Source organism: Struthio camelus, chromosome 20 (genome assembly GCF_040807025.1).
Source record: "Struthio camelus isolate bStrCam1 chromosome 20, bStrCam1.hap1, whole genome shotgun sequence".
Lineage (NCBI taxonomy): Eukaryota > Metazoa > Chordata > Aves > Struthioniformes > Struthionidae > Struthio > Struthio camelus.
Window position 1 is genome coordinate 3847585 of NC_090961.1, and position 26342 is coordinate 3873926.

The following is a 26342-nucleotide window of genomic DNA, read 5'->3' on the forward strand; positions in this document are numbered from 1 at the left end:
CTGTGGGATGCAGTGGTGGACAAGGACATGCCTTTCCCTTGGGCTTACCAAGCCCATCCATGCAGGACATGAAGAGTCAGCACCACTTTTAGTCCCACAACAGCTCTTCCGCCCCAGCTCCCACACCCCCCAACAAGACCAGGAGTCTCCTTTATTTAAATAACCAAAGGTGTACTTTTTAAAAGAAAATACATTATTATCAAGCCAATTAAAAGTGAACAGCAGACAACTGCACACAGGGGAACTGCTCCCTCCTTCTGAGGAGCAGATGCTCCAGGAGTTGCCCGGGGGACATGGTTATCTTTGGCCATGATGCCCACTTCCCCGAGTCCAGTTGCTCCCCTTCCAGCCAGGAGGCAAGGAGCACTCCTTGGACCTTCATGGGTTTTGCCTCCATGACACAGCCATTTGTCTGCTACTCTTACACAAAGTGCTGGTTTGGTTTCAGTCTCCCCCATCCCCATCCCCTGCTGCATTTGAACCCTGAGACTTCATAGTGCTGAACTGTAGCCCTGCTTGGCCCAAGGGCTCCCTCCCTCGAGGCTTTCTGGTTCTGCAGGAGCTGCTGGAGGCATCAGATGCCTTTTCCAGTCATGGATGCAGCCCCCTGAAATGCCATGACCCCACTCCCATTAAGAGGGCCAGAGACAGGCTGCAAAAGGCCTTGGTTACCCAAGTAGCCTGAAGAGGCTTATCTCAAGACCGCACTCCCTACCAGAGGGCTAAAGCCTCCCTGGGCTGGGGGAAGGCACCCCAGTTAAACGTAGAGATTATGCCCTGGAAGCATGGGCTTGATCCACCCCTGCTCCTTCGTAGACAGCATCAGCACTTTTGCAGCTTCCAGTGAGGGATCCAGGTCCCCGCTAGCCTGCCACCCCAAAGCACAGGTAATTCAGTCAAGGGGAACCCCTTTTATCTGAACTCTGGCAGCACTGGGGAAGGAGCCCATCTCCCACAAGCAGGAAACCATGCAGCCCCTAGTCCCTGTGGCTCCTTAGTAATTTTATAGTTTGCAGACCAGGAGCTCCACTGACATCAGTACAAAGAAACATGGGAGAGGCACCATCTTTCGGCCAGTACTGACCATAACAAGTGGTAAGATGAGCGTGACAAAGCCCTTTGCAGCACAAGCAACAGGTACCACAGGCACCAAGCTGCCTGCTCTGATGAGGTCAAACAAACATCCCAGCAGCAAGTATGCAGCACAATTCACTGGTAAACACCAAGGAAGCACTGAGCCAGACACGTGCTACCACACAATGCCCAGAGCCATGCAGTAGACAAGTCACATGATGAGGACAGGTTCACCCAGGACCCCAACACAGACCAGCTCTGGGTTGGTCTTGTCAAGCTTGTGGCTCTGAATGTCAGAAATGCAAGTGTGACGTTTCATTGAGAAGATTATTTCCGGCAAGGTTGGACAGCATTTAGCTAAAACTCTTCTAAAACCACATGTGCTGGCTTGGTCAGGCTGCTGCTTCCCTCTGTTACTGCACCCTTCAGCTAGCAAGGGCACGTGTTCAGACAAGAAAAAAAAAAAACCAAGCCCTAAGAGATACTATAAGGCTAACTGGCCCCACACATTCCCCTTCCCAACCCAGCTGAACCTAAGGAAATTGAGTTATCAGCCCCCTAGGTTCTTTCTTCCAGAGGGAAAGACTTTGCTCAAGAGTGCCTGGACAGTGCATAACTCCAGCACAAGACACTATTGTAACCCAAGAGAGCCTCTCAAGGAGGGAGAGTCACTGGGCCCTTCCTCAGAGCTGGCCCTTGAGCTCTGCCATGCTCTGGACCCACCCAGGGGAGGACACGACACTCCCAGTATACAGAAGTGTTAAGCTGGCAGAACCACAGCCCAGGCCCAGCACCCGAGTGCCACCACTGCACTGGCAGGCCAGTTGAGAGCAGTGCTGTCAGAGACCCAGAGTCAGATTTTCAGCCAATTCTCAGCCCTGTGCAAGCAGGGTCAGGGCTCTGCAGAACAAAACTGCTGCCCTGCAGTTTTCCATCTGGGACTATTAGAGGGCCAGGCCACCACCTAACTGCACCTGAAGGAACACGGGCCTGGGGACATACTCACATGAGGCAAAGCCCCGCTGTCAGCTAGGTTTTTATCACTAGCCCATCCCAGCTGTCTGAACTGGGGGAACTCACCTCTCTGGTCATTGGGCCCTTTGGTAGCGCAAGTTTCATGCCTGAGAAACTCAAAAAAGGAGACGTTTCATTGCAAGATAATGAACCCACAAGAGAAGTCTACTCAATGGGGAACCTCAGTGCTGGCTTGACATCCCCTGTGTGCCAGGCAGTGGTGTCCCCAGAGTTAAAAGTCACTGCAGAGAAAGAGAATCCTTTCGGTATTTGGCAACAGACAGGTCCCTTCGACCACCACCACACAGTGACACCACTGGAGAAGCATCTAGGAAGAGTCCTTCACTTCGCCTGGGCGGCCTGACAGCCTGAAAAGGGTCTCCCTCATGATGTGAAAGCATCTGTCAGTGAGGTCGGAGACGTCATCTGATGTCAGACCTTTGGTCTCTATTGGTGGCAGAACCTCAACCTTGATTTTGCCTGGGGAAAAGAGAAGGCCTGTGAGAAATCCACACATTACAGGAGCTGTTCTCTGCCCTCCCACAGCCAGGACAGCTACTCCTCCTGCCCCAGACAGCACCAGCACAGCCTTCTGGCACTGGGCTTCAGACATCCATCCCTGGAGTCCAGATGGAAGCTGCACTGGTCTCAGATGATGTCTGCTTACTTCCACCTCAAAAGTAGGCCTATGTATGCCAGCATGTGCCAGCATACATACTCAGCCTTCCCAGGCTCCTTTTCTTTCCCAGAGGGTCCCCTGAAGCCAAACCTGGTTGCTGTGTAGTTCTCATCTCCTCTGTGCCTGCACTACCAAGCTGAGAGTCCCCACATCTCACAGTCCAGGCAAGGGGCAGCAGCAGGGCTCTGATAGATGCATTTACTCTAAAGCAACACATGCTGAGAAAACCCTTTGGCCTTGCATCATGTCTAATCATTTGAAGGGAGATGTCTCCCTCCAGAACAGAGGGGAAGTTTCCTGGTTGAGTGCTAATCTCTGCTAGCAGAGAGACTCGCATTGAGAGCAGCTGGTCTCAGGGGAGCTATGACAGCTCTGCAGGGACACACCAATTGCAGCCTGACACCAGAACATTTCCCCTGTGCACCAACCTGCAGGGCAGGAGAGGAAAAGAGGCTGCCCTTGTTCTGCTGCAGGTTTGGAGAATGTTCTACTTTGCATCAGGTCAGCCTCCCTACTCTGGAGGGGCTGAGCCCTATGAGCACACCAGTGCCACCCTGCCACCACCGCCAGGGCATAAGTTCACATCTCAGGGCTCACCCCAGATGCTGCAGGAGCACAGGAACAACTGCTCTCAGGAGTGGCCCTGCTCTGCAGCTCTGGGCTTTTTGCTAAGACACTGAGGTGCGTGCAAACAGATCCAAGGGCTGCACCAAGGGGTGCACACTGCTGCTCACCTTTGGTCAGGCCTCCCTGCACCGGCCAGGTCTCATCACACCTGCACCAGCCCTGCTGGCCTCCCAAACACTCAAACCAGCAAGACGTCCCTCACAAAGGGAGCTGCTCCATATTGAGAGTTAAGTGGCGCTTCCAGGACTTCAAAGAAGCTCTTCTCTGAAGACGACCCTTGAAATTCAGCACTCCTGCCAGAGCAGCTCCACAGAGCCCCACCTCACTTTGCACCTCTCTTCCAGACAACCCAGCCAAAGCGTGCTCCTTTCCAAGGCTGGGATCACTGCTCTGCCCTCAACTGCCAGCCAAGAGAGCAGGTAGGAACACAGGCCTGTGGGCCCTCAGCCCCACTCAGCTCCAGGGTCTGCCAGGCACAGCCTGCACCAGGCATTCCCCCCCTGCCACCTGCTTCTCCCCAGCTCTCCTTCCCTTAGCTGTCTCCAGTGAGCCAGGCAGGAAACAAGCAGAAGGAGAAATTGCTCCCTTAAATAAGAGCACCTCTAAATAGAGGGAAGCACCTAGAGGCTAAACCCACCAGTGCTAGGGACCTGCCAAGGGAGCAGGTGTTACCATCCCAAGCTGGTGGAAAGCCAGCCTTCTGCCTAGCACTTATGCTAACAGACTTCCAAAGCTTTAGAGATAGATGCTACCAGCTCCCTTGGTTGACTTGCAGAGGGGTCCCTGCTTCTGAAGGTCAGGAGCTATAGTACACTTGCTCCTTCCACCGTGCCTGATCCTTGCCATCGTGAGGGGGGACTGGGCTGGCCCAGATGCACTCCCAGAGCTGGGGGAATAACCCTGCTCCGTCCCTGAGCCTAGAGAAGTGTTACTGTCACCATATAACTTGGGCTGTGACAGTTTCAGGGGGAGAGGTGGTGCCCAGTTTTAAACAAAAGATTCCCTTGGCATACTTAATTATGCTCTTTCCTGAGTTAGTCCAGCCCAAGCTCTGGTGCCAAGTGCTTTGATACAAGTGCTCCACATATCTCCCAGACACTCCTCCTGCTCACCCCAGGAGTACTGCCTCCCTCCCGCCTTCCCCCACAGATATGGCATCAACCCTGCATCCAAGTGGCCATAGACCCCCTCAGAGTCTTTGGTACCTGATGTGAACAGATTCTTCTTCGGATTGTAGAAGGTGGTGAAGGAGGAATATACCACAGGGATCACTGGGACCTCAGGGAGGAAGAGGAGAAAGAAGAGTTGCTTGTACTGCAGCACTTCAGCCCTGCAGAAGGAAACCCTGTGCAAGCAGCGAGATAGGCAGCAGAGCTGACCTGACCCAGCTCAGCTGCATGCACAGCCCCACAAACAAGACCCACAGAGCAAGGCCCACTTCCTAAGGCTATGGCAGTCCAGAGTCAAGGGGGAGCTAAACCACTGGTCAGTGACTCGAGCCAGAGACATTCAAGGCACTTTTGACCTCTGGGATCTTCCTCCCAGGTCAGGCTTCAAAACCCTGGTAGTTTCCAGGCTGCACCCATTGGGAGATGCTTGTTTTAACAAGCCTTACTGTGTTTTACAAGCAGACACACAGGGCAGGCCTGCTGGTATGCTTCAGCTTCTAAGAAAGAAGGTCACCAATTGCAGGCAACTGTTCCCAGTGAAGCCTCAGACAGGCAGAGACACAGCCAGGAGGGCAGGCACACAGTTGTGCTCGTTGTGTACAGCTGTGTTATTTTAGAGCTGATAACAAAGACCTAACCTACAGCGAGTGACTCACTGGGAGTGTAAGCAGAGGTGGGTACTGTTTCCACTGTTGTTCTTTCCTTCTAGCAACCCTGGTTGTGTCTCCTCTAGCAGGAATGGGGGTGATACAGTACAGGCTACACCCAGGGTGTGGCCAGACAAATCCAGCAAGAGATCTGGCCTGTATTCCTTTTTCCATGATCCCTTCTAACAGGGCCTCTTTTAGGGAGACCAGTTTCCTCTCAGGCCTGCAGAGAATGGAGGTAGAGCACATACTGGAAGGCAAGGCCCTTCCAGCCTGTCCTGCCAGGGCCCTCCTCCCGCAGAGCCAGCTAGCTGAGGCACCCACAGCTCCCCCATCGTCAGCTGGCTTTGCCGGACAGCATGCTCCAGAGCAGTCCCCTCCTCTGACCTGCCACTGGGAGACCCTGGGCAGATTTGTTCAGCCCCTCTCCGAGTCAGCTCTGTAAGCTTTCCACCTAGCTGCTTGCTGTCACAGCCTTAGAGATGGCAAAGCGTAGCACAGAGCCAGGCCCACTCGTGCCCCCAGGCTGGCTCCTACTTCCCAGGACCCGGCAACTGAGCAGGCAGCCCAGCTTTCAGCAATCCCCCATCCTCAGACAGCACCCAGGATCCCGCAGCAGCACAAGCCCAACACTGTGCCTTGTCAAGCACCACTGCTCCTTAAGGAGCACTGACAGCTCCAGCACTGCCTCTATGAAAGCCAAGGAGCTGTTTGTCTGCTCTTCCATTAACTGCTCACTGATCTTGTCATTTTGGAGAGAGAAGGCATATAAGACAACATAAAGCAGTGCCATATGGCTATCTGGGAAGCAGCAGCTAATTCCACAAAGCACAAGCCCAGATGTTGTACTAGAGTGCTAGCATTAGCAAAGTGTTGATTTGGGATTGCTATTGTAACCTGGTGGGGTGGCGGGGGGAACCGAGAAATGCAACAGCTTCTGGGAACCCCCAGGGCCAGCTCATGAAGTGCAACACTTGCCAGGCTCTCTGCTAGATGCAAGTTCTACATTGCAGCTGCACTCCCAGGAGCAGGGTACAAGACACAGCACTGCCACGCTCCCAGGCTGAACAGCTGCCTGCAAAGGCAACACAGAGGTCCTGGCTCTAGAGCTGCAGCAGAGGTGGAGGAGGCTCTCAGCTCCCCCGGACAGTGCTTATGACACCTAAGGGTGGTTCAACCAAGGAATAGAGGTTGTGTGCTGGGAATACAGTACACTTGAAAGCTAACAGACTGTGCCTTCGCATGACCAGTCTGTGACACCACAGCAAAAAGCTTTCAGGATCTACAGCCCTGTGCAGGTGCAAAGCCCCATTACCTGTGCCTGAACAGCAAGGTGAAATGCTCCTTTCTTGAATGGCAGCAAGTCCCCGGTACAGTTCCTCGTGCCCTCTGGGTATACCCACACCTTCACCTGCGCATGGGGAGACAAAGCTCTGCTCCAGCAATCCACTCACAGGGCTCCCTCCCTGCTGGCTGAATCACTGGTCTTGCCAAAAGCCACAGGTGGCCACAACTCCAGGCAAGCCAGCAAAAGGAGCACCACACACCCCGCGGCACCCCTGGGAGACCTCAGCCAGACATGGGCCACCCAGCCAAGGGCCATGACTGTACTCACGTTGTCAGTTGCCATGGTCTTGGCCACCTCAGCCATCACCATCTTGGCGCTGCTGGTACTCTTCCTGTTGATGAAGATGACGCCGCCTAGGTAGATGATGAGCCCCACAGTGCCAGCATACATCAGCTCCTTCTTGCCCACCTGGACACAGTCATCGGGCAGGACCTCCATCAGCCCTAGCATGAGGGCAGAGGGTGAGACCCAGCAGCCACCCCCCCTGCTGTGAGTGCCTGCACTCAGAAGGGCAAGAGGCACATTCCCAGGTGGGGAGAGGAGAGCCAGGGAAAGGCCAGTGCCTCATTTCTCTGCTGGCTTCTGCTATTGTCAGCATGGAGCAGAAGGAGATTCAGCATATACCAGTAATAATGGGCCTCTGTCACAGTTGGCAAGGTGATCAGCTAGTTTTGAGGAGAAACATGGGGCAGGATGGCTGGGGGGTCACAGCAGGCCCCTTCAGGAGGCAATGCAGTACCATGTTTAATGCCCATTAACCACACTGAGGTCTGGGCTCTGGAAAGACTGAACATGGCTGTGAGGACAGACTGTGCAGTGCACTGGAAGTCAGCTCACTCCTCAGCCCTGCGGTGCCCTGCTGGGCTACCCTTCAGGCCCGGCTGTCCAACACGCCAGCCAGGCTGCCAGCAAGAAAGGGCTGTGAAGGGGTGCTGAGAAGCACCAGAAGCAGAGCAGTGCATCGGGTGCAACAGGTAGGTGAGAGCTCCAGGTGGAAGAAAACTCTTCCTGTTAGTGTCAGTAGAGAAAGCTGGACAGACTGGATCTGCAGGACAGACTGGCCAGGGAAGGGGTGCAGCTTGGCCAGGAGCCCCATGAGGGAAATCCTGCGTGCATCACGAACATGAAAACTGCTCCCCTCCCTCCAGCCAGCTCCTCACCCATCATATCCAGGATGCTCTGGTGGTTGGAGACAATGATAGCAGGGCCCTCCACCTCAAAGTTCTCCAGTCCTTTCACCTCAAACCTCAGGCCAAAGAAATACTTGAAGGTCTTGACCACAGCTTTGATGATTCTGCAGAAGAGAAAAACAATTAGACAGCAATAGAGCAGGGACAGGATGGAGCTGGACACAGTATACAGCACCAGGCAGGCAGAATGAGAAAGAGATAACTCTGCCACAAAAGGGACCATAAGATTATCTGCCCTGTGGTTCACCCAGGTGTCCACATCCAGTCATGGCTGGTCCCATGCACTCCAGGTGCTTTAGTTATGTGCTAATCCCCATCCTGTCCCAGTATGGGACTTTTACTGACATCCTAGGGAAAGTCAATTGTAACTTTGAGGCCGGTACAGCCAGATTTGGTGATCCACACTTGCTGCAGCCAGGTCATGGGGTGATGCTTGTAGGAACAACATTGCCCTACTCACTCCAAGACAATCCTCTCCGGACCACAGTTCCAAGCACGTCGACTACTGTGGCTGTTCCCATGAAACTGCTGTTCTGCAGCATGGGCTCTTCCAAAGATGAGTCTGGCCTAGTCCAGCTGCAAGAGCCCTGTGAACAGAGGGCAAACTGAAAGCCCTCCAAAGCCCAGGAGGGAGACACTGCTGGATCAGGGATCAATCCTCCTGCTACCAGTCCTATCCATTTGGTTTGGTGCTGTTCGTTTCCCTTTGTGCTGTGGCCGTAATCTAGTCGGGCGCTAACACAGTTTCCCTGCTGCAACTGAAGAGCCCCACAGGCTGTTCAAACAGCTCTTCCAGCAGCTGCCACTCTCCAGCATGTGCTTATTAGGCTATACACCCTCCATCCAAGGAGGGCTCTGTTAATTCTGCTCCTTGCAGTGCCAGGAGAGGCCACTTAATGATGCTAAGAAACAAGGGCTGTTGTTACCCCAAGGCAGTCTGAGAAAAGAGAATGAAAGTGGCAGAGTGAGAACCACTTCCCCTTTGAAGAAGGGATGCATGTAGCAATCAGGGGCTGTTCCCTGCACAGCTTGGCAGAGCTGGGGAGGTACCCTGGGCAAATCTATCTTCGAGCCAAGAGCTTTGGCCCATCGGTTCACTTCCCCAGCAGAACTGCAGGCCTATATGCAACACTCCCAGGTTTTCCCCCCCCATACACCTGAGGGTTGGAGGGGACCAGCTGGCAGCAAACACCAGCAGCTCCACATAGACCAGCTAACGCATCCAGTAGGTTCTAGTGCCCTTGCTGAGCACCCCCAGCCCAGGCTTGCCAGCAGAGACCCCATCAGCCAGAGAAGCAGGGTCTGTTAATGCCACCCCCAGACAGGGGAACCTGAGGACCCTCTAACTGGGCCAAAGGGTGAGCCAGAAGCTGGCAGCACACAAGGGCTATTTTGGGCAGGGGAACTGCCACTTGCCAGGACAGGAGGCAGAGGAACTTGTACATGAACAAAGCCTCCCAGGAACAGCCACAAGCTCTGCCCTCCCCTAAAGCAGACTCACAGCTCCTAGGAGGTGGCTTGCCCTCCAGCAAGCACCTGATGCTCTGCCTCAGGGACCCATCTTCTTGCTGCCAGAGAGGGGATAGAGCTTTGGTCACCACAGAAGGGCACTGAGGGACAATTTCAGCTTCTCCTCCAGCAGGACACTGATGGAGGGCTACACAGCATCATCAGCCCAGAAAGCATCTGTCACCCAGGGTAGGAGGCAAGAGCTGCACAAAATTGTGTCTCATCCCAGGTTGAGAGAGAAGCAGCAGCTCCCAGGACCTGCTCTCCCTCAGGGCCAGGAAACATCCATGGTGCAGTCTGCCCTGTAGCATCCCTGAGGACAGCTTTCCTCCCTGCTGTAAGGGGAAGACAAGGCAAGCGACTCAGCAGTGTTAGAGCAGGCTTTTGACCTCCATGCTACCGCTTCCAAGGGAACCAAGAAGCAGAGAAGGGGCTGTGTCCCAAGGGTCTGCCCCTATCAGAACCAGGGACACAGCTACTCACCTGGGAGGTCTCTGGGGAATGCTCTTCACTGGCCTGCTTAGAAGACACCCCTTTCTGGCAAGCTGTGCCAAGTATCCCCATCCCTGCCGTTAGTTCCTCAACCACTTCTGCCAAGGTGACTTGTCCCAGCTCACTCCTACCCACAGCGAGGTTCATTTCACTGGGGGTACCCCTACCGTCCAGACCGCCTAGGTGCTAGCTTTGACACTAGAGTTCAGGCCAGGCCAGTGCCCGCAGGTAACATGGCTGAGTGACACAGTCTGTCAGCATTCAGAGCTGCTGCAAAGGTTACAGCTGCACCTAGGGAAAGGACACAGGGAAGCGCACAGGCTGCCACGCTCCTGAGTGCCGCGGGCCAGAGCAGGGGTTACAGGAGTCCAACCAGGTAGAGAAATGAGGGGACAGGTTAAAAAAAGCCACAGTGACATGAATTTGTGAGGTCATGGTGGATGCCATGCCAGACTGACCTAAATCCCACTTCTCCTCCCTTCCGACTGCCAACCAAAAAGGAGGTCACTGCTCTGGAAGTTGCACTGCTCCAAAGCTGCTGGGAGAGGCTGGTTACACATTACTCAAGAGCAAACCATCCAACTTCCCCCTGCCAGTAAGGGGTGAGCGCCTCCTTGCACAAGATGTGGTCTGAGCGGCTGACAGAGATAAAGGGGCAGGGCTCACAAGTGAGCAAGAACTGGGCAACCGACAGCCCTGCTGAACTGGCTACACTATCTGTCCACAGAGGTGAACAGATGGACCCTACTCTCCTCCAGCTACCAAGCAGCTTCCCTGCTAATAATAATGATTGTGACTCAGTGCAGTCACAGCCACAGAGAGCTTTAAATCTGGTGACCTTATCACCAGATATGAGGAACGAGTGGAGAACAGAGGGAAGGTGCCTTTTCCATGTGTCTGTAATAACTTTAATCTGAAATCCCATAGCCTGTTTCATATGCTTTGCTCCAGTCTGTCACAGAAACCTTCAGGTTACTCTGATCTCGAAGGGTTAACGTGGGCTGCTTACCAGATTGGTAACTCTCACAAGAGGTTTTGCCACTCAATAAATAGATCTATCTCTGTCAGACACTGAGAGCAATCTCTTTCAAGTCACACTGGCTTGGCGGTCAGAAACACAGCAAGGACAGAGTATTCTGGACTGGGCAGTGAAGCTGTTACCGCTGTCTGTCCACCAGCGCGTGCTCTGCTCCAACCCCTTCCCTGAGCCCGAACAAACAGTCTGGGATGTGGTAGGAAGAATGAGCTCATTAGAGCACCTCAGTCACAGACCTCCCAGGAGCTAGGATACGTAACAGGGATCATCAGCCACCACATGGAAACGCTGTGTTTAAGTTACAGGAAAAGCATGGTTCTGGCCAAACTTCAGCTGAGTTTCAACATGAGAATTATTCACTGCAAGGAGCTCTTGTTCCCAAAGTGACCGTTTCCAAGTTTACGGAAAACTTGCAAAGTTTTGGGAAAAAAAGCATGCCTGCACAACTGACACTGCAGACTCTCGGTTGCAGAGCTGGTTGTTGACTTCTGGGAGGAGAGCTTGTATTGGAAAGCTGCTCCTGAGCAGCTCAAGGGGATCAAAACTTAAGGCAGAGCTAGATGAGAGATCCCAGAGCAAACTGCAGCTTAACAGTGCCTGCAAACACACTATCAGAGCAGATCTCAGACCATGCACTCCTGAGGGTAGGGCAGAAACCCACACGGATATACAGTCTGTGCCCTGCATGACACTTCCTCTCCAGCACGGAAGCTTGCTCCACCCAGAAACCCATATGCTAAAAGCTGCATCATACTGATGAAACAAAGTCCAGCTCCACTTGTTGAGCCTCAGCTCAATCTTTGAACCAAGAAGATGTACTAAGGCTCCCTCTTTTCCCCAGGGGATTCCCCTTACCGTTATTTAGTCCCTTACAGTAGGTAAAGTACAGACTCTTACAGTAGGTAAACAGCTGCCTACAGAAGAATGAAGCAAGGCTGACAGTGGGGCTTGTAGCCACCTGGAGCCCTGGTGTAGCCACCAAGTCCTCCTATGCCACCTGCAGCAAGAGTGCTAATTCTGCCCTTAACATGCTCCTTTGCCTTCACATAATCCAGCAGCTGCTCTCCTCCAAGCGCTCCTCACCCACCAGCCTCGATGCCTCACAGCTTTAAGGGACACATGCAGCAAGACCACACGGTGATCAGCATGCCTCAGGCAGCTGCACGGCAGCCCTCAAGTCTCCAGGTAGACACAGCCACCTCACACCCAGGCATGTGTATTAAATACGGTCTGCCACTACACAGCTCTCCTGGCACAGTTTCTGCTTCTAGAGGAAAACCACAACTGCGTTGCTTCCCCCAAATCTGGGCTGTGCTTGCAGCCCAGCATTGCCCAGGCACCTTTGAGGTCCCTGTTGCGCCAAAGCGGTTTCGCCTTTGCATGGGGCTCTCTAAGCCCAGAGGGCACAGCACTGGCTGGAGACGCTCCCCACCGCACCTCCCGCCCTGGAGCACCCTCCGCAAGCCAAGAGGCAACACTGCCGCCGCAGGGACGGCCGCCCAAGGCGCTGCTGGTTCTGACGCAAGGCTGAGGAGCCTCTTGGTCACTTCTCCAGGCAGGAGGCCTCCTGGCATCCAAGACACCCTTGATGGCCACGCAGAGGCCAGGCCTGAAACCGATCTACCTAGTTTGCGTTTCGCTCACCTCGGACATTGAATCTTTCATTACTTCCCCCTCGTATCCGTGTCGGGTGCGGAAGCCTCCCAGAGTGACAGACGAAGAAAGCCGTCGGCCAGCTCTCCCCGCGGGCTCTCCAGCGACGGGAGGAGAGCTCCAGAGGGAAAACCAGGCGCAAGGAGATCCTTCCTCCCCCTCCTTCCTCCCTCGAGGGAGCTCGCAGCCGGGAACTTGGGAGTTTCTAAAGAACCCACACGCCCCAGAAGCGCCTCGGCGGGGGGCCAAAGGCCGTGGGGAGCATCACGGCGCAAGGTGGGGCCTCCGCCACGGAGGCGGCCAACATCACCACGGGCCGGGCTGCGCCTAACGGGGCCGCGACGGGCACTGCTCCTGCCGGGCGACCCACCGCCGGGCTGTCGGGGCTCCGCTCGCCCCTGCGGACGGGGGGCAGCGGCCGCCCCGGCTCCCTGCCGGGCTCTCCCAACCTCGCCGCCAGCTTCGGCCTCCTCACGCTTCGCCGAGCGGCCTCCCTTCCCTGCCCTCGCGAGGGGGGAAGATTAAAAACCCACAAATAAATACATAAATAAGAGACCCCCCCCCCCCGCCCACCACCTCCAAGGAAGGCGCCGGCACTCGCCTCATGTTCTTCACGGTGCGGCCGCCGTTGACGAGGACGCAGACGGGCGCCGTGAGCACCGAGGCCACGGCGAAGAGCAGGTAGTAGAAGCCGATGCGCACGGCGAAGTTGACGGCGGGGCTGAGCTCCATGAGGACGTGGAGCACCAGCAGCAGCGCCGCGCCCCACAGCAGCCAGCCCAGCTCCATGCTGCGGCCGCCACCGCCCGCCGCCCGCGCAGCCCGGGGCCTGACGGAGCCGCCGCCGCCGCCGCCGCCGACCGGGGCCTGACGGAGCCGCCGCCGCGCGGGAGCGGCGCGGCCTCCCCCCGCCTTATGTGGGCGGCGCGGCCGCCGCGGCCTCCTCCCCTCCCCGCCTCCTCCTGCTGCTGCTGCTCTTCCTCCTCCTCCTCCTCCCCTCAGGCCGCGGCGCGGGGAGAGGGGCGGCGGCGGCCCGGGCGCCCCTCGGTCCTTGTGTCCCCTCAGGACGCGGTGGCGGGGACCTCTGGGGTCCCCTCGTGGCGCAGTGCCCTCGGCTCCCCTCACGACGCCACAGGGGCCCGGGCCCTGGCCCAGCCGCCCGGCGCCCGCTCGCAGCCCGCTGGGGTGAGGTGTCGCCAGCCGCCCTGCCCGGAGGGGGATGTGGGTGCCCCCCGGGGCCTGGCAGAGAGCCCCTCTCTGCCTCTGCCTGCCCTTCTCCACATCCCCCTGCCCTCGTGGTGCCCACCTTCTCCTCCAGGCAGTGGTTCTCCTCCAGTGGTGGTTCTCCTCCAGTGGTGGTTCTCCTCCTGCAGTGGTTCTCCTCCAAGCAGTGGTTCTCCTTCAGTGGTGGTTCTCCTCCAGTGGTGGTTCTCCTCCAGTGGTGGTTCTCCTCCTGCAGTGGTTCTCCTCCAGTAGTGGTTCTCCTCCAGTGGTGGTTCTCCTCCAAGCAGTGGTTCTCCTCCAAGCAGTGGTTCTCCTCCAAGCAGTGGCTCTCCTCCAGGCGGTGGTTCTCCTCCAGTGGTGGCTCTCCTCCAAGCAGTGGCTCTCCTCCAAGCAGTGGTTCTCCTCCAAGCTGTGGTTCTCTTCCAAGCTGTGGTTCTCTTCCAGTGGTGGTTCTCCTCCAAGCGGTGGCTCTTCTCCAGGTGGTGGTTCTCCTCCTGCAGTGGTTCTCCTCCTGCAGTGGCCAGAGGCCAGGGAGGGATGCGGCAGAGAGGGCCTGAGGCCTCCCTGGGGTGGGGAGAAGGCAGGACAAGTCATGCTCCTCACCCAAGGCTGTCCCAGCGGTTGGAGCCATGGGGAGGACACCTGGCCCAGGCCAACTGGTTGTGGGCAGTGAGCCCTGCCTTGCATTGGCAGGGTTTCCTATCTGCTGTGTGGCAGAAATGGGAGACAAAAACCCTTGCTACAACTAATTCACCCGGGACTCCAACCTACAGGCGCTAATAAGCTGGCAAAGTGCCGATTCCTGTGGGTAAACTTACTCTGCTTGGCTCTGCTTTCGCTTGATGTCGGCATTCATGGGCACAAACCTGCTGAGTGGGAGGGAGCTTCCCCCTCTGGCACTGGGGTTAGGTCAGGATCAGGCCCAACAGCTTTGTGGGTGCCAGCCTGGCGAGGGAGATGAAAGCGAGTCTGCTGAAACCAATTCAAATCTTCTCACTGCCTTCAGCAAGTTTTGCAGTGCCTCTTTAGAGTGAAATCAGTCCCACTGATGACAGAGGCTTCACCAGGGTAAGCTGTGCAATCCCTGGCAGTGCAGTGGATTTTTTTATAGCCTTAGTCCTATCGACCCAAGTGTCCTATCTCCTGTTGGCATCAGGGTATCACACTGTATGACTCCTGGAAAACTAGAGGAAAAGTAATTATCCTTTTTCCAGATAACTCTTGTGCCCTCAGCTCTTCTAGACTCAACAACAGAGGTAACAGGCTGTTCCCGGATGAGCTCTCACCAAAACAAGGGGCTGGTTTGCTGTACTTTCACTGTTCCTCAGCAGCTTTAATGCTTAAACCGAGAGACGAGTTATTTCTCTTTATTCCAGAGATCAAGGCCAGCACTCCCTACAACTGCCAGGCAATGACATCTCAGAGCTGGTCTCATGATTCCTGCTAATGCCACAAAGAACCATTATTGTATTAGCATCTGGACACAGTATTAGATTAATCCCTCGGGCCTGTGTTGTAGAGGCTGCTCAGTCAGTCTTGCTGCAGCGCTGTGCCATCCAGCATACGCTTGCGAGGTCTGCAAGCCCTCTTCAGTTGAACATACGCTGGCCTAGAGCATTTTTGCATTATCCTCGTGACTTTCGCTTTTGTTGACTTGGGAAGAAAGTCACTAGCGATCTATCACTTGGGGCTCGTACAAGCCACTCAGCCTAATTCACGTACGCTGGCTGACGTTAGAAAACTTAAATGCGAATTGCAGCATGGATGCGATGCCGACAGCAAATGCTATTAGCAAATACAGTGTGGAGGGGATGGTGGTTATGCATTTGTTTCACGTATATACTTCTAAAGGAGATGGACTAGAATGCCCTTCGCCCCAAGCTCTCTAATACATTAGCTGGAATAATGCAGATGAAACATTTAATATTAGTCTGTAGCTCAAGGAAGGGGAGTAATTTCTGATGCCAGCTTAGAAGTCAGACATGGGCTTGCATGTTAGGAACCAGAGCTGTCATGCTGAGTGATTTCTTAAGGAAAATGGCTTTGCAGTTGTTGCCAGAGGACAACAGCTTGTGTATTAATATTATCACAACCAAGCGCCTCATGGAACACAACCCATGACTTTCACAGCACACTACATAATGCGGCAGAGATCATGCCATCCCGTTTCTGGGGAGAGGCGAAAGCAATACCCTGCCCTGCTCTGAAAGCAATACCCTGCCCTGCTCTGCCCTGCCTTCCCCTTTCAAGCAAGATTCAGCAGCCAGAACTAAGCAGGTCCATATTCTTAAAACAACAACAACAACAAAAAAACTTAAAACACTTACTAGATTGCACTGCGTGTTTTGCATATTTAACCCACTGACTGAATTATTTAGCCGCGCTGCAAGCGTACCCTGCAGGTAGTCTAGATGAGCAGGGGCCAGAAACATTGATAGAAACCAATATCCAGCCAGCGCTGAACAGACTGTAAATTCTCAGTGGCAGGCACTGCCTTTTTATGTTACATGCGCTGTGCCCAGTGCCTTAGGGCAGGCTTGAGCAAGCCTTTTTAAGGCTTGAGCCTTAAAAGCTGCCTCAGATAAAAAGAGCAACAACAGCAAAGCACAGTCCCGGCATGCAGGTTCCAGCTCTGTGAGCAAGAGAGTCCTTGCAACGGTACTGATGTCGAGATTTCTGTGACTGCGCATGTGAAAAGCCATAAAACCATGACCATTCCCATTGCTTTTGGCCCTAGTTGTCTGATCTCTTGTAGTAACCTGGCTGTATTCTTCATCTTTTATTTACCTTAATTTTTTTTGCTTCCTATGGAAATGACGTGTAAGAAAATATAAGATGCGACCACACTTTTAATGACTAGCTCCTGCCTGAAAAAGAAGGAGAGCCAAAAAGAGAGACTATCTCTCAAATAGGCAGGAAGAAGGTGAGTGGAGGAGGGAAGAGAGGGAAAGCACTTAGCAGGCAGAAAGAAAGGAGAGACGTGTCTATCACGTGGCCTAACCCTGTAGCACTTGAGCTGGCCAGAGAGCAGCAGGAGGCTCGCACCAGGGAGGGTCGGTGATTCATCGAGGATCCCGGCGAGGCTCCGGCTCGTGGAAGGAGGGCTGGTGCTATTTCCAGACCGGCATCACGCTCTGTGCTGGCTCACCAAGCATCTGCCCTTGACTTCCCACAGTGTCTTTGGCAACACTAGCCCCACGGCCTGTTTTTCTTTACCTTCTGCCAAGGGAATCGTGTTGAAAGCAGCAGCTGCTTTTGGTGATATTAAAAGCAGAAGGAGCAGGAAGTGACCGGCCAAGCTCCCTTCTCAGCTGTGTCAGGGCACCTGTGTATGTTGGTGACCTTGGGCAGAGAGCGCTCCAGGAAGGACTGATAGTGCGATGCTCTGGGCTGCTCAAGCCTTGTTAGCAATCCCCTAAGCTCCAGCCTAGGCTCCAGCCTAGACAGCAACTAACACTGCAGTCACGCCTACTGCTGAGTGATGCAAAGCAGCCTTGGCTGTCAGAGGCGTGGGAAGGGTGAGATGATCCATGCCTCCGATCTAACTTCTTGCAGATCCCTGTCTGTCTGTTGATCCAGCTACTTCTTTTACTTCCTCTCTCAGCACCTGGCTGTGAGAGAAGTCTCAGAGCCCAGTGTTTCCTTGGTCTTATCTCTGCAAGGATCAGACGGGGTACATTAAACAGCACAGCATCGTGATGTGGAGGTAGTTATACTGCTATAGCTTACTCCCATGTAGATATGGGTTTTGACTGGTAACCTGGGCCATATCAGTAAGCAAGGTTGCCCTAAGGGCTGGTACGAGTAGGATGGCATCACTGAAATCTGCTCCTGCGAGAGTCGCCCTGGCAGAGAAACAGCAGGTCAGCCCTGCACATCTGCTGTATCTAATGCTGCCTGCTGCTCTGCAAGGCAAAGAACACTTTGTGCTTCCTGTTAAATGAAGGATGTGGGTTAATCCTGTTTCCTTCTCACTTGTTTCAGCCTGAAGGGCAACACTACATCAGTGGCATATCCCTCCTGCCCCTCCTCGCATGGGTGCTGTGAAGTAGCCCTTCCCCGGCCGGCCCTCCGTTGATCCCGCACTGACACTGCCACCGTGCCTGGCTTTCCCAGCTGGCAGGGCAGCGCTTCAAACTGACCCCCAGCTGCTGCATTGGCTCCCGGCGCCCAGAAGTCACATTATTTGTTGTGCTTTTAAATAATAGCATGTCAGCGCTCTTGTGACAACAGAGTAAACACTTGAGGAGCGGTTGGGACATTGACTCAGTGTGGTTCAACTGTGAGCACTGCAGTTACCCGCAGAACTACGTAGCAACCGGATTGCACAAAAGCCTAGTAGCCCAAGATTGCTAAACTGCTCTGGCATTGGGGTTCTAGATGCGCAGCCTTCAGTGCTCACTAGAAAGAGAAAGAGCCTGAGGGAGTTTGGCTCTGGGAACGAGCAATTAAGAAAGAAAAATATTGCAAAAGTATATTAGATAACCCAAAGCCTTCCTTTCCTGCAACCTTTACCCACCTATAGATACCTGTTAGGAAAGTAAATCCTTTATCTGCTAGGATACTAACTACAGCCAGCTGTGTCTTTCTAGTCCCTTTCATTAGAGAATCCAAGCACTTGGCACAGTTCACGCAACATGCTCCACCCCAGCCTCTGGCAGCCCTGCAAAAAATACACCGGCAGCATTACCTTCTGCCTGTGCCTGCCTTTTCCACCCACAGTACTTATGCCTTGCAAACAAGCATCATTTGTTTGCCAATCTACATAGTTCCCACCCGGCTGCCTCTATCATCAACTGTCCCAGCAGTTATCAGCATTTTCCTGCTGATCACAATGTCCCTCCACCAGCACAACTCATCCTAAGACACGTAAAAAGCGTTTTTCAGTTGTTCTTTCTAAAGAACATGGTTCTGCATGCTGGTTTCTCTGAGCTTGTCTTACCTCTGGCTTGAAAAACTCAGCCAATTTATTTAAATCCACATAAGGTGCAAGGCTGATTCAGCGAGATGCTTATGCATGTGATTAATGCCACATAAGCGGTCCCATTAAGCTCCATGGCACTGCTCACATCACTGTCAGAAAGTCTGGAGATCGGTGTTTCCAGAATCAGTGCTGCATTAGTCAAGGATTACTGCTGGGTGGATTACACTCCACCCTGTCCCCCAATGCTTTTTCATTTTTTTCTCCTGGTAAACTATGCCAGGAACAGGAGCCAGCAAAAAGGTGAGACTACAAGATCTTTCTGTTGCATTTGCATACCAAGTCTGGAAGTCTCCCCGGGCTTGATGTTCTGCAAGACATCGCACCATCCACACCAGACGAGGCTCTGAGTAAAATGAGAACCCACCAAGCACAAGACACAGCCTCGGAAACAGAATCTCATCTGGCAGCAGCACTCAAGCTTATCCTGGCCCAAGGCTGTAAAACTGGATATTTTTTTCCCCCCGTTTGCAATAGGGTTTGGCTTTTCCCCAAATGTCATGTGTAAATAAAGGAAATCAAACCGACCATTTCTAATGGATTTTGTACAGGTGGAAGGGATTGGGTGGTTGACCTGGAGACTGATGGACTAATCAAGAAAAGCGAAGCCATTAGACAAAGATTTTTCCCGGTGGCAACCTGGGAGTGAGGGGTTTGCTATATCTCTCGTGTCAGACACCAGACAGCATCAGTATGACACGCCACCCATCTGGGCCAGATTCAGATGGTGGTGCTGAGCAAGCCTCCGGTCAGTTCTCCCAAAATGATGGGAGGGGAAAAGAGAAACAAACAAGGGAAAGGAACTGCCTAGTTCCTGTACAAACCTGGCAGCGGCCCTGGCCTTTCTGCCCAACCACAGCTCAGCAGAGCAGCTGGGAATACCCTGTCCAGAGGGGAATGAAACAGCGTGAAATAGCGAGTGTTTGGGACCGTGTCACATGTTTATGGTTAGCGTGCACCTCTGTGTGCGTGTCCTGCTTCTGCAATCTGTTTCTGAGGTTGCAGCCATGTCATTCCCTCTTCTCCTGCTCCTTTCGATCCCTTTGCTGTGGACATGTAACTATAATTACAGCAAAGATGAGGGCCTAGTTTCCCAAGGCAGCTGCAATAATTACCACTGTGCAATGGGCTGCGAGAGTTGGAGCAGCGGGTGAGTGGGGCTGTGGGAGTTGAAGTGAGATGTGTAGCAGAGAGAAAAGAAGTTGATCTCCATCGGGATCTCCATCCCCTCCTCCAAAAGAGCTTTTCCCTTATGCTGAGGCATGACTTTGTACCTGCTTAGCGGGGGCCCACTTAGCAGCAGCGTGGCTCTCTCCACCGCTACCCCTGGTCTGTGGGCTGCGAGTGGCATGCCGAGCGTGCTGATCCTGGGCTCCCAGACCTGCTGGTGTGGTGCCCCAGGGTGTGCCGGCTCCAAGGGGAGGCCTAGCCCTCCTCAGTAAAGTGAAATGGGCTCGCGGTCCCTTCCCCACCTTTTACCTGGTGAGTCACTTGTTCCTTGTTTAAACTTGATCCTGCAAAGATACCAACGGGCCTTTGCCCTGACTCCGCAAGTCGTTTGAACATCTGCTCAGCTTCCGAGTCAAGGAGGTTATTCCTCAAGCACAGCTCAACCCATGTGAGAGCCTGCAGCACCATCCACAGCCTGAGCTTGCCTAGGGACTGTGGTTGCTCTGCTGTAACACCATGCACCTCTTGCAGCCCTCCAGCATCTCCAGGGACTGCAGCCATCCCCCCATTTCATCCAGCTCTTGCCAGGCCCCACAGCCGCCCCAGATGGTGTCTCCTCAGAGCTGCTCCCTGAGCAGCCCAGTGAGAGATGGGCAGCAGACACCCTGCAGGTGCTGCTGGCCAGGAGAGCATGGGGCAGCCGGTACCGTGGCTGCTCTTTGCGGTCACCTTTGAAGGCCATCTCATCCTCCTCCTGCTCCTGGGTAGCTCCAGCTGCTTTTCTCTAGCCCCCTTATCTGGCTCTCCAAGGGAAAATGGGCACCAGGACCTGCACGGACACGTGCTGGGCTGGATGCAGGAGCTGCTTAAGCAGAAGAATGGTTGTTATGATGGCAGAGCAATGGAAATGTACAGATACCGAGTGGCAGGGGAGGGACAGAGGTGAAGGAGGAACCAGCACAGCCGGAGGCACTTTGAACACAAAGGCTGTTTCTCTTGCAAATAATTCCCGGCTAGCCACAGGAATGATCCTAGACCAGGAGCACCCTGGGCTGAGCCACGGGGTAGGGTACGAGCTCAGCCACAGGGGTGGCTCGCTGGGCCAGCTGCGAGGCCGCATCAAACGCAGCCGGGGAGTGACTGAATTTAGCAGAAGCATGATATGAAATTAGTACCCTGTGCTTTGGACAGGAGGTCTCAGAAGAGCTCAGCTCCTGGTAATCAGCCAGAGACATGGTGAGTATGCTCAGTCCCCAGCTAGAAAATTGAGCCCTTTCTAAAAATATGGCCAGAGCAGTTGTAACAAAGCCAACTGCTGCTGAGGGACACTGGAAATGCCGACTTTTCCTTAAGAACCTGTGTGGGAACAGAGGGTCTGGGAGACCTGAGGTGCTTGGCAGGAAGCTGAGCTACCTGGGATCAGGCTTCACAAACCCCCCAAGCTGGACCCCTCTCATTGCACCACCTAGTCAGAGCTGCCAGGGTGGTGCAACTGGCTTAGGACCTTCTCCAAGTGCCAGAGTCCAGGACAAGGTGAAGTCTTTTCCTGGCAGCCCTCCCTGGCTGTTGGAAATGAAACATGTGCACCTCAGTGGGCTAAAACCCACATGGGGAGTATGTCTCCACGAAACAAACAGTTTCTTTCTCTCTGTTTCCCCTGTTATTGATTAATTCCTTTTAATGATTCCAGTTAAAAAATCCTGTAGTTGCTGCCTGTCAGGGAAGATCAATGGAGCTGCATTAGCAAGAGATATAGAGGCAAACTGTCCCGGGTGAGCCCTCTGCAAAAGCCATCTCTGGGAGCAGCACCACCATCTGCTCAATCAATAGTTCATCATGACCTCTCGCTCTTGCTTACTTTTTCTCCCCTTGAGCTAGCTGGGCAGCAAAGTCTGCTCCGAGCTTTCACAAGGACTAGATTATAACTATCCCGAATGATCTGATATGTAAAGAATAAAGGGGCCTCTTAAGCCAGCTAACGGCATTGGAAAAACTCCAGCGGCTGCACAGGCTGGGTCAGCCCCTCATTAACTCCTGGATGCTTGGGACCCCGCTCACATGACGCATGAAACTTGCACCACAGCACCAGAGAGATTCAATTACTTGCAACAAATCCAAACCAACTTATCCTCAGAGGTTTCCCTGAGCTCCCTCAGCTGCCCGCACTGCCGAGGCCTTTTCACTGCTGTCACAAGTCCATTACCCTCTGTAATGCTGGCATCAAATCCAGCTGCAGGTCTGAAGGAGGGTTGTTCACAGCTGGGACTCTGCTTCGGTTGATGGGAGCTTGGCTGTGAGCCACCCAAGGAGCTGGGACATGAGGGACCTGCTGGGATGGGGCCAGAGCCAGGATCCAGGAGGCTGATGGGCAAATTGCCGTGGTGCAGACAGCAATGGGCCTCCCCAGTCCAATCTCAAGGTGGTCTTAGAGCCTGCTCGGGTGCACAGGCCTGGGGGCTTTCAGCGAATCAGGAGATACCAACTGGTCATGAGCCAAGGAATTTGCCCCAGCCCCCGGCCGTGAGCCTGCCCATGCTGCAGATGCTGCAGCTCAGCCAATTCACCGGAGCTGCTTGAGACTTGCCAGCCATGGCCTGTGTGGTGCCGCCCCTTCAAGCACTGCTTTTATGATACCTCCTTGTTTCTCCTATTTCCCATTTTCTAGAAATTGTGGTGCTTGGACCCCATGTGTGGGGAGGAGGGAGGAGCCTCTGCTGCTTCCCCAATTCCTGTGAGTGACTGCAAAGGCGGAGGGTGGAGGGTGGCCGGGAGAGGCAGATATCTGTAGCCTGGTGCTGGGATGGTGGTGAGATGGTTGTGCTCTCCTCTGAGAGCGTCGGCTTGGCCACGGGCAGAGGAGGTGAAGGAGGTCTCCTTTGCTCTGGCAGCCACGGCCTGCTTGAAGATCCTTGCCCTTTTGCATACCAAGCCTCCAAACCGGAGCCTCTCTCCTGCAGACACATTAGGTTAATAAATGAAGAGCACTTGGAAGATGAAGACTGACTTTTATAAACCCAAGAGCCGTGTGCTTTTTCTCCTGGCATAGCACCACTTAGAGGCGCCGCGGTATTTCAGGGCTTAGGCAGGCTCAGAGCCAGGGCTCGGTATCCAATTCCTTGCCTGCTCCTGTCGGTGCAGCTTCCTTGCAGCGAGGCTGTGGGTTAGTGACACCAGCTGGCAGAGCCGGTCTCCTGTTAACTCTTGTCACCACGCTGGGCACCTCCCTGACCCCAGGAGGCTGCAGGGTGTCTGCAAATGACACCTGCAACGTGAGGGACCGCCAACCTTTGCCTTGCGGGTGGCCCGTTGCTTTGCCGCAGGCTCTGGTTTGCCCCGCGGAGGTGGGCGCACGTCCCACCTGGGGCGGCCACGGAGCAGGCAGGACAGCCGGGCCAGGCCAGCACGGCTGCAGGGACAGCCGAGCACGCCCGCGGGTTAGTCTGTGGGGTCATGGCTGCGCACGTCAGCGCTCCCCGTGCCTTCTGCTCTGCGTGTGTCTCCGTGGGCGACCTTCTTAGCCGAGCACCTTGGGAGCAAATCCTGTCCTGGCTCTTGCAGGAATAAGAGCGCCCTGGCTTGGGGGCTCCGTCTTCGGAGGAGACTGGGAGCCTGCGCGGTGGGATGAGGCTGGCAGGAGCTGCCTGTGGGCACCGGCAAGGGAGGAATCCCCTGGGTTGTTTGTCCTAGCACAAGCCATGACGATGACTAACTCCCTAATAGCTAAGCCTATTCGGGGATCGGCTTGCTCAGCCCCCTGGTCCACGCTCCTTTGCAAGCTCGTTTTTCTCCTCGGCTGGGAAGAGCCTGTGCTTGGCACGTGACAAAAATCCTAATGAGCGCGCCAGGCTGGCAGAGCGGCCGCAGCACCCGCCGCAGCCACCACCCTTGGCCGTCAGCCCTGCCGCGGCCTGCAGCGAAGCCCTTGGGATGCTACTCTTCCTCCCGCCGTGTTTCAGGTGCCGGGGCTCTCCGGGGGAAGGTGAAGGGCAGAAACGCTGGCTGGAAACCGGAGAGGGAAAGGGCACCGGCCTCGGCCCCTCGGAGGCTTCCCCCCGGGCTGGGGGACCGGGATGGCTGCGGGAGCGGATGAGGTCCCGCACACCGCTCGGAGGCCTGGCGTTCCCGAAGGATAACCGGCTCGGTGTGGGGCCCCGGGGTGGGGGGCAGCTTTGTTTGAGCGCTCCGAGCAGAGCCCCAGCACCCAGCTAGTTCTGCAGCGCTCCGTTGCACTTTGCAGGGGTTTGGAGAGGGGCGAGCGCGGGACGGACCGGAGGGAAGATTGCACTGGGGGTGGCAGGGCTGTCAAGCCAGGAACACAAGCGCTGATTAGCATTTCTAATTATAACTGCTGCGCTCAGCCACATCAGGGCCCGTCAGGCAGGCAGCGGCAGCTGACGGCATTGTGCAGAGCCAGCTGTGGATGCGATGCCGGAAGTGCAGATGATCACCCTCAAACCCTTACAGGCTGCACAGAAAAGAGCATTAGAGCTCGGATCTCTCATCCCCTCATCTGTGCCAGGGCCCTGGGACCGCTGGGCCCCCGGGGGGAACCGCAGCCCCCGGGGCAGAAATCGGTCTGCTCTGGGAGCCAGGCCTGGGTCTGATGCTGGAGTCGCTCACGCTCTGCAGGGATACTCGCGCCCCGCTCGGCATCCCCCGGGCTCCCCCCGCGGCTCCTCCCGCTCTGAGCCTGGCCCGTGGCTGCAAACGCCGAGGTTTTATACCATCAGCACAAAGCATTTGTCCGTCAGGACTGGCAGCCGGTCTCGCAAGGCACGGCGAGAGCCGGGGCGATCCCTGCCAGGCGACTCTGCCCCCCGCGCACTCCGCAGAGGGTGGCTTCGCCCCTTCCGCTCGCAGGCGGCGACAGGATGGAGCCACCACCCCTCGGCAGCGTCCCCATCTGGACCGGCAGGGCTTCAACGAGAGTCCTGTGCACTGATTTGGTCCCCTGCATAGGCCAGCGTAAATCCGCTCTAGGCTCATGCTGTAATCACATGTCTAGCATCCACACAAAACCATGATGCTCTCGCTCCTGACAGCCAAAATGTGACAAAGGACCTTATGCACAAAGAGCTGCAAAACCCCAGAAGGGGAAAATGCTCCGAAAGGATGCAGCAAGGTGATAATGGGCTGAGGAGTCTAGACAGTGCTTCCTCGACCCAACAAACAAAAGAGACCAATCCGACCGGGGAATTTGGATTCCCCAGCCCATCGGCTGGTCCGAGTCACTTGCCCAAAGAAACCACGCTCTGGTTGCTGCAAACTTGCCTAGTAGCTGCGGTTTTGTAAGTAATTGCACACCTAGATATTAACCCTAGCTCGGGACTGCTGGATACCTGGGTTTCCCATTGGTTTGACTGGAATCCTGATAATGTTTGTTTGCTTTTGTTATTATTCTGGAACTTCGCAGTAAGCTAGTTAGCCTTAAACTGCTGCTCTCGGGGGCTGTTATCATATCCTGAACCAACATGACAACTAAACCCTCCACAGAAGCAGGCCTGGATCGTCCCCGGAGCGACGGCCCCGAGCCCCAGCCCTTGGCCGGCCCCAGCTCTGAGACCCCTGCCACGCCACCCCCACGGCCAGGATCTGAACCATCTCCCCCACCGCCCTGCGAAGCCGCAGCCTGGGGACACCGTCTGCCACCGCATCTCGCGGCAAGCGAGCCGCCGGCCGCCTTGTCAGGCGCTGCTCACGTCCCCACCTAGAGGAAGGCACAGGGCAAAGAGCGGCCGCTGTGGCACGGGATGAAGGGATGGATGGAGGTCCTCGTCCTTGAGAAAGGGCTACTCTGTACGTGGTTGTTAGCACAACCTTGCAGGATAATTTATTCAATAGAGAATAACATTATAATACACTGGAGTAAATATTATGGGCGAGCTAAGACCGTTATCTCAGTAGAGCTGCAGAAAGTCTGTGGATTTCAGTAGCTCCCCAAGGCTTCCGTGCCACCCAGCACGCACCCATGGCACCCATTTCCTCGGGGGATGCCTGGGTGCACGTGTGTCTGCCGATCCCCTGAGAGCGCCTGCGTCCTGCTGGCGTGCAACCCCTCCAGGGACGTGTGCGGAGAGCCACCGCACGGCTGCAGAGCGACCACAGGCGAGCATGCGCCAGGGAGCTGATTTATCCGAGCTTATCAGGGCTTTTGTGGACTGAGTGACCCAGGAGAAACTTAAACCTGTTAATCAAGGGTGCGAGTGAAAGATTCTCACCACGGAGGAGATAAAGAGCTATTGGCAGCAAGGATGCTGCCGGTCCCGCTCCCTGGGTGATGGCCTTCCCTCGCCTCTGGGGCACACGGAGCCGCTCCGGAGGCAGCGCGGGGGGGTTCGGGAAGGGGAGAGGTGCCGTCCTGCGTGCGGGGGACAGCCCAGGCCGCGGCAGCGGTGCAGCAACGCTGGCGTCCCCGGCCGCCGCCGCGTGCACGGGAGACAGACGGGAGACAGGCGCCGCGGGGAGAGAGCCCGCTGCCCCGCCTCGTCGGATATAAGACATAATCACACCTGCAGAATTTTTATTACTC

At 55.1% G+C, this 26342-nt stretch overlaps 2 protein-coding genes across 2 annotated transcripts; one reads left to right on the forward strand and one right to left on the reverse strand.

The window, feature by feature from the left end:
- Positions 1-150: 150 nt before the first annotated feature.
- On the reverse strand, positions 151-13308 carry AGPAT2 (1-acylglycerol-3-phosphate O-acyltransferase 2). The gene is made up of 6 exons (XM_068914522.1): positions 13040-13308; positions 7719-7852; positions 6826-7001; positions 6526-6621; positions 4600-4672; positions 151-2568 (listed from the first exon to the last, which is right to left on the reverse strand). Exons 1-6 carry the CDS (start codon positions 13225-13227, stop codon positions 2417-2419), a joined length of 819 nt encoding a protein of 272 aa, XP_068770623.1. The 5' UTR covers positions 13228-13308; the 3' UTR covers positions 151-2416.
- LOC138061755 (uncharacterized) lies at positions 13226-17838 on the forward strand. Its single transcript, XM_068915347.1, has 3 exons — positions 13226-13230; positions 13277-14141; positions 17647-17838. Exons 1-3 carry the CDS (start codon positions 13226-13228, stop codon positions 17707-17709), a joined length of 933 nt encoding a protein of 310 aa, XP_068771448.1. The 3' UTR covers positions 17710-17838.
- Positions 17839-26342: the final 8504 nt, after the last annotated feature.